Source organism: Gossypium hirsutum, chromosome D07 (genome assembly GCF_007990345.1).
Source record: "Gossypium hirsutum isolate 1008001.06 chromosome D07, Gossypium_hirsutum_v2.1, whole genome shotgun sequence".
NCBI classification, from domain to species: Eukaryota; Viridiplantae; Streptophyta; class Magnoliopsida; order Malvales; family Malvaceae; genus Gossypium; species Gossypium hirsutum.
Genome location: NC_053443.1, coordinates 38,755,320 through 38,763,616, shown reverse-complemented (window position 1 = coordinate 38,763,616; position 8,297 = coordinate 38,755,320). Strand labels below are relative to the sequence as shown.

Here is an 8,297-nt window from a genome sequence, read left to right as displayed (position 1 = left end):
GACATGGCATGGGCACCGATATGAGAACTCCCATGTAAGACCATATCTGGGATATGGCATTGGTAGTACAGGAAACATCCCATGTAAGACTATGTCTGGGACATAGCTTTGGCATGTTATATTCAGACAAGAGACCTGAGTATCCTTAGTATTCCAAGTGATTCAACGGGCTAGAAAATGAATTAAGTTACATGAAAGTTCAAGCAAAAGCATGATAACTAGATTCAGGTGAGTTATAAAGGATTGAAAATATCTCAGTTATCAGTTGAGAACAAGAATTTCAGTAAGTGAATAGTAAGTAATAATCGTGAGTTATTTAAGCAAGCAAGCAAGTAAGTAAACAAGTAAGTGAGTAAGTAAAGAAGAAAGTAAAGATCCTAGTGCTTGATGAAAATTTATGAGTATGATGGTTTATGATAAATGTTGTTATTTATTTACTTGTAAACTTACTAAGCTTTATGCTTACTTCTTTTATTTCTTTTTCTTTCATATAGTATTACCAAGCATAGTCGGGATCTTGAAGACGTCGGAGAGCATTCACACTATCAACCACCACAACTCAGTATTTTAAGACGATAAATATTTCGAGCTATGGCATGTATAGAGACTTAGTCATTTCGATTGTATATTCTTAAATTATGACCAAAAGATGATATGTAAATATTTGATGATGAATAGTTATTAAAATGGCTAAGTATGAAGGTGTTTGTTGTTATAAAAGTCTAGGTGATAAATTATGCATAGAAAATCATGAAAAAGTAAAAATTGGCAGTGAATCAGTTTTGAGACAGCAGTAGTGACGTGAATTTGAAAAATCACCAAGGATAGTAGAAAATTAATTAGAGGGTGGATGAGATATAGAATTAAATCCTATTGAGTCTATTTTCATAGAAAAATAACAATGTAGACAAAGGAATTATGTATTCTGAGATATTTGCATTTTAGTCAGACAAGGGCAAAGTGGTTTTTGGAATCCCCTGTTCTGACTTTGGAAAATCATTAAAAATTGTACAAAAATATTTATGAGTTTTAATTTATATTTCTAGATTCCTTATTAAATCTATTTTCTGTAGAAATAAGTTAGAACACCATATGAAGTCTGTATAATGAGATAATTAAATTTTAGTGACGAGAGGTCAGGACAATTGATCAGTGAAACAGGGGAGACTTTAACTAATAAACTGTACTAATTGGCTGAAACAAAAATTCTGAAAATTTTATGATAAAAAGATATATGAGTCTAGTTTCAAGGAAAATTTACGGATCTAAATTTCGAGTTTTTTAGCTCGAGTTATAATTAATTTAGTGACTGCTGCGCAGGTGGACAGTTTTATTGTGAATAGTGAAATAAATTATTTTATTTGTTTAAGTAATCGGAAAATTTTTAATGTTCCCGGTTGGGACCCGAACCATTTCCGTTGCATGTTTTAGGGTCTCGAGAGTTCTTTTAGCGACATATTGATTGAATGTGAGTGAATTAATTTTAAAAGCAACTTTTTTATGCTCCGAACTAGTAAGTTAAGTCAGGTAACGCCTCGTGCTCGACTCTGGCAACAGTCTCGGGTAGGGGGTGTTACAATTTCATACTTCAAAGAGACCATTACCGTGATCGAGATGAACAACCCGGAAGCTCGGGTACCAATTTGTAAAAATAAAACGCCGGTAATGACAATATATCGCAAAGAATAGAGAATAAAAATAAAGAACACACAGATTTTTACGTGAAAACCCTTTCGGGAAAAAATCACGGGTAGAGGAAAAGAAAATTCACTATGTCGAATTCGAATAATTGTAAGAGGAGTTTCAACTATATTTATTTATAGGTTGAAAAAATCTAATTCTAATCAAAGTCAAATATATTATGTTAATAAATGTTAAATATATTATACTCATAAATACTAAATCTTCTAGAAAGAAGATATATTTTATTTAACTTGACTTGCAAGCAATTTTTTAGAATTTGAGTCACACAACTCTAACAAAAACAATCATATCTTGAGCTCTAAAATGCAAAATAAGGTGATTCAAAATACATTTAAAAACTAAGAAATAGTTATTCGATTAGTATTAAAATATCTCAATCCAAAAATGTCTAAATCATATTCAATAATACGTCACAAGTTGACTGATCTTCCAAACCTGGTAAACTTCTATGCAGTCGGATTAATTTGTAAGGAAAAAGAAACATTTTGGTAGAAATTAAAAAAAAAATCTCTTATCATGCGTAGCCTGTGACTCACCATAAACCTCAATAATATCTCAAGTTTTACAGTTACACCTTTGACCATGCCAATCTTATGAACACGGTACACCTAAAAAGATCACAAATTCTGGCCAATATTATACCCTCGTAATTTATTTTCGCTTATTTGTAATATGTTATTTTCGATACTAGACATCAAACTTTGATAAATCATTTTGATTCGTTTAGATTAGCTCGTATGACTATAAAATGATAGTTTTTTTAGAATATTTTTATTTTCTGTTAAAAGAAGTAAATTTTAATAGAATAAGTTGCCAGAGGTGGCTCTTATTCCTATTAAAAAAATTGCATGAGAACTTGAAAAACGTAGAAATATGATTTTCTAGAAGTTTCCTTTTAAATTATCTATATAACCCAACAAACTTATTAGTTGTTTTTCATAAATTTGATAACTCTTCTCCCAACCGAATTAATTTTGTTTTTGTGAAGTTTTTATGAGTACAGAATTAATTTTGTTTTTGTGAAGTTTTTATGAGTACATGATAGAGGTGATCATGAGTTAGGTTATCCAGTCCAGCCTGACGGCGCGCCCGAAAAATGAAAAAGTTCAGGTAAAAATATAAGCCCAAAATATGAATTTGGACAAAAATAAAAACCCATCGGGCCTCAAGTAAAATTGTTTTGACCCAAGCCCAACCTAACTCGGCCCGAATTATATATTAAATATATTTTTTATTTTTAATCAAATATCTATATTTTTTATTTTTAATCAAATATGTATATTTTATATATATTTAATATAGGCCAGGCCAAATCAAGCTCGGGCTTAACAATTTTTTTTCGAGCAAGACATGGATAAATTTTTAAGCCTATATTTCAAGCCGGGCCAAGGCCTAACAAATAGGCCTAAAATTTTGTCTAGGCCCAACTCAAACCCAACCCAACCCATTGTCACCTCTAGTACATGATAGAATTGATATTTGATTAGTTTTTGGATCCAATCTATAGGGATCTATTTGCGGGCTCAAGCAAACAATATTTACTCAACTCGAAACAATCAGCGGGATGATTTTAAAGACATTGTTCACTTTTACAATCCAAAACCAAGAGTGATATGTACGTTTCATTCCAAGTTTTTTCCAATATTTTTAGGATTATATCTTATAATCATGTACCCAAGTACAAGTGAAACACATCAAACATTAATATTTTAAGAGAAATGAATATTATAGTAGATCCAACATTCCAAATCAGGATTCTTGAAATTACCAAATGGAAATCATAAAATCAACCCTGAAAAACTAGTGACCAGACACTTGGTAATGAGCAAACAAATATCATTCAAGAAAACCAACAAAGCAAGTATTTGAAGCTGTGTGTTGGCACTTAAGGTCTAGGGTTCAAACCCTGGCAAAAACATTTACTGTAACCCAAAAAAAAAACATTCAGTAGGAAAAAGAAAAGAAAAAATGTTGTCAAAATCTTTAACATGGGATGGGAGATACTATGATAGAATAATAGTAACAGTAACAAAGCAGCTTCTCATTTATGCATGGAAGCCTATGTCTCAAACAAGTGCAAGTAAAATATATAACAATTATAACCCTAGGCGAATCAATGCTACCAAGCAAACCAAGCTGCTTAAACATTTACATTTGCTCTTAAGACTTGAAAACATGACCATGGCATTGCAAAAATGAGCACCCTAATCGAACGAAAAAGGAACAGAATGAAGAAAATTTGAAAGAAAAATAGACCAAGAATCATACACTAGCTTTTTCCAGTCCTGTGCCTCTTATAAGCCTGATCAGACTCCTCTGTGTAGCTGCGAACTCCAGTTTGTGCCATCTCTTGATTGCTTGTATATTGGATATCTTTCTCCTAGATGACAGGTGGAAAGAAAAAGACAGGTTAGATCAATGAAGCAAATAATTTTATGACTCATGTCTAAGCCTTTGCTAAAATGGGAGGGGAATAACTGAAGACAGAGAAACAGAAAAACAACTTAGTTAATACTTAATCCGACCAAATGTTTCTTAAGAGCTGAAAAGGATTATAACTAAACCTTAGAACTGGATGGCGTAGAAGTCATTCCAGCAGCTACTCGTTTACCAACATCAATTTTCACAGAGATGCTCGCCTGTGATATATCCACTCCTGAAGACTGTAGCACCTGGGTCAAAGAATTCCGTATCCTGTTGAAAACAATAACCGATCTCTTTAATAGCATGCATAAAAACCTAACTTCCAAGGGCATGCCATAAATGCCATCATTAAACAGATAACAAATTGTATATCATGTCAGAAAAATCCAAGGAATTACAAGTCAACTTTATCGATAAAGATTTCTGAAGACAATAAACAAAGATTAGTCATCATAATTTACATGAACAGAATGTATTCTAAGGAAACCCTGCATTCTATATGATTTGCCATCCTGCATATTCATCAATAGCTATAATGGCCAGATGAGATGCCAATCTTCAATTGCATACGTAAAGACTTTAGAATAGAAAGAAGAGCAATTCACATTGTTAAGTATGAGAAATTCCGACAACAAGAGCAATAAAAGAAAAGAAATACATAGAAGTTGCTCACCCTTGAGAGTAAGCACTTGACAGGTCTACTGATTCATCTCTGATAGTCAAGTCCTCCCGTGCAATTGCTGAATTGTTCACAACAGCACTCTCAGACAGACAGTCTCTGCTTTGCCATGACTGAAATTGGGGTTGATGTACCATGTTCTCAGAATCAGAAGCAGACTCATGAAAAGTAATGCTACCTCTTCCATGAGTAGCAATTGTGTTCGATTGAGTCTGCATGCTAACTGTGGAAGTAGCAGACACAGGGGGGTGATCCGGTGTTTTAAAAACTGCAGCATCACCCAAGTCAGAATCAATTGAGTTCTGTGCATTTGCAACCATTGACGGAATGACACCATCATTCTCACAATTAGATCCATTATTCATAATTTGAGAATGGTCAATAAAACTCTCTGCAAGCCCACGATGATTTCTCTGTTAAAAAAAATGAGAAACAAAGATGAGTCGACTTCTTGAACAGTAGAAAGTAATGTGAAAAACATTATTATTTATAGAAGTTGTAACTCATGAACATAAAAAAGTTAAAAGCAAAGAGAAATATCATCCATCCAATCGCCACATATTTCCTATTGCCCAAAACATAGGGGTGCATTCATCTGTTTTCCACTGAAAACAATTATCTCCAAAAACATTCAATAACATGAACTTCGACACTCATGCTTTAGCATTTTAAATCTTCAATAATGAAGCCTCACAAACATTAGTGTAAAACAATGACATATCATGGTAAAAGCAGAAAATGTTCCCACAAAAAAACTACATTGGCACGAGCATACAAGGGCCCAAATATGAAGCATAAATAAGATTACCCATGGAATCAGTTTTGTTGCCTCCTGGCTCCACCCTTGGTACGATCCCTCATATATTTGCAACTTTTCCTGTAAAAACTGAATGTACTCTATGACCTACACATAAAGTAGGTCATATTCAAGATCCATGGAGGAATTGTAAGTTGTTACATTTATGCATGTATATACATAACTAATGTAAGCCTATAGCATATTAAAGAAAAAACGTCATTGAGTGGTGACCTCTAATAGAAAAGAAGCTTTGTCCCTCTTTTGATCATTTTGAGGTATAATATCTCTCAGAGTTTGGAACCTGACAACATAAAAATAATCAAAGAATGTTTCAAATATATTCAAAGAATCCAAACTGATTATTGCCAAGATATATCATCAAAATTGAATTCAAAGAAGCTTTCAGAATCCATTTTCAGATAGACCAAGCTGCCTCTGAAGAAATGGTTAGTTGTGCAATCTTTAGTTAAAAATACAATCACTAAAACGCTTCATATATGTAAAGCAATCTAACATAAACCAGTGGCATATGCGCAAGCCATATGAGACAATACCACTCAACACAATTGTTTGATATTTCGTGCCAATAACAATATTATTACAATCAAAGCCCTCTTATTTAAATACTTGTAAAATTTTCTCGGATTCATAAGCCTCAATGAAAAAGAAATAAACAAGAATTATTAGGTTTTTTAGTTTTTTTTTTAAATAGAAAACATTAAAGTTTATACCTTTCATTAATCTTGCTTCTTCTACGCTGCTCAGTCTCAGAATGCTTAGACCGATTACTGTTCGCCTTTTGTTCACTTCCTTTCCCTTCTACTTTCACCGTTTCCCCTATAAAGAACATTTTTAATTAAAACAAAAATAACAATAATTACTCCAATTCTTAAAAAAGAAAACACGTTTATCTTCGTAACCATCATCGTCTTCCTCTTCTTGATGAAGCTGCGCCGATGCCACAGATTTCACCATTTCTGTTGCTTTCTTTAATATTTTTTTCTTTTTTATAGAAAACCTCTATAAAAATTATCGGAAAGGAAAAAAGGAAGTCGGGGCAGATGGCAGGAAATGGAGCTCCGAAAGGGTAGTTCGAACGAGTCTGGCGGGTCAGTTTTTGCAGTGACGGAGAATTTTTGCCCTAAGAAAGAGAAGGAAAAAGAGAATATTTTAAAATTTTTGGATTAATTGCTCGCTTATTTGATATATTTTTATTTAAAATTATTGGTTCCATTTCTATTATATTTAAAATTTAAGCAAATTTCCATTCAAAAAATTTTAAACAAATTAATTACTTCAAAAATAATTAACAAAGCAAAATATTTTCTACGTAAACTTATCACTTTTTACTAATTCGGTATTTGAGTTTTTTATTTAATTTAATATCATGATTTAATATTTTTAATTTGATACTTAATTTTTTTTTATCCAATTTGATACTTAAATTTTTAAATATTATACAAATTACCTAAACACTAGTATTGTTAGTGCTTTTTTTCTTTTTATGAAGGAATAGAAATAGGTAATGTATGTTAGATATGGGGGGAAATGATATGGAATATAATAACAAAAATAGTTACATTTATTTGAAGTTTTTAAAAAGTTTTCTCTATTTAGCTAAATAACATGTTTCAATTTTTCTTTTCATTGAAGCTATGATTACTTTGACTGTTAATGGCATAAATGATTCAAGAGAGACAGTATGTTTAAAGTATGATCTGATCTTCATAATGCCTTCAATATCAAAAGAAATTCATGTTAAAAATTTCACTAAGCTTAACTAATTGATGTTGAAGAAGAAAACAAGAGCTTTAAAAACAAAAAATAAAATCAATTTATTATGTTAAATTAAAAATTATAATTAATTAATTAATTAAACTAGAAGTAATTGAAATTCTATGTCATTTTTTACATGTTCGTCATACATTGATGTTTTTGTTACCTCATAAAAAAATATTGTTAATATAATAGAGTAATTTGTATAATATTTTACGAATTTTGATACTAAATTAGATAAAAAAAATTAAGTATCAAATTAAGAAAAAATCTCAAATTCAAATTCCATTTACAGAAAATATTTAAGAACCAAATTAAAAAAAAAAAGTCAAGTTCGAGTTTTAAATATTATAGTAGTTAATTAAATATTGGTGTTTACCACTGGTGGGAGCTAATGTGCGCTTCTTTGTTTTCCTGTTTTTTTTTCGCGCACTCTTTGGTGAAGTTTAAGAAGAGACAGTTCTATTTTTATTTTTGTGTACACTTTTCCTTTCTCGAAAATCATTATCTTAGTTTTATTTGATAAATTAAAAATTGAGTGCTCAAAAAATAATATTATATTTGATAAATTGAAATTTAACTATTGAAAAAGTTTATGTTGAAAAATTAAGTATTGAAAAATTAAGTGTTGAATTTAAGTTATATATTTAGTATATTATTTAAAATTAAATACCAAGTATAATTAGATTTTTTAATAAATGGTAATATAATCTCAAATGAAATAAAATAAAATAAAATAAATTTATTCTCTATTAATTGATAAATAGGTCCATATCTACTTATTATTTTTCACATTTTTTGTTGGAAGAAAAATTCTATCTAGTAGTTTTTGTTGTGGGTTATCAAACATGTTAAAAAAAGTAAGTTATTGAAACTATTAATTTTCAATTGATTGAAATTTTTCAACACTTTATC

The 8,297-nt window shown here is 30.6% G+C and overlaps 1 protein-coding gene across 1 annotated transcript; it reads right to left on the bottom strand.

Annotated features, from left to right (window-relative positions):
- Positions 1-3,686: 3,686 nt before the first annotated feature.
- LOC107954760 (transcription factor BIM3) lies at positions 3,687-6,823 on the bottom strand. The gene is made up of 7 exons (XM_016890419.2): positions 6,527-6,823; positions 6,338-6,443; positions 5,838-5,907; positions 5,616-5,711; positions 4,802-5,220; positions 4,269-4,398; positions 3,687-4,084 (listed from the first exon to the last, which is right to left on the bottom strand). The coding sequence occupies exons 1-7, from the start codon at positions 6,579-6,581 to the stop codon at positions 3,974-3,976; spliced, it is 987 nt and encodes a 328-aa protein (XP_016745908.2). The 5' UTR covers positions 6,582-6,823; the 3' UTR covers positions 3,687-3,973.
- Positions 6,824-8,297: the final 1,474 nt, after the last annotated feature.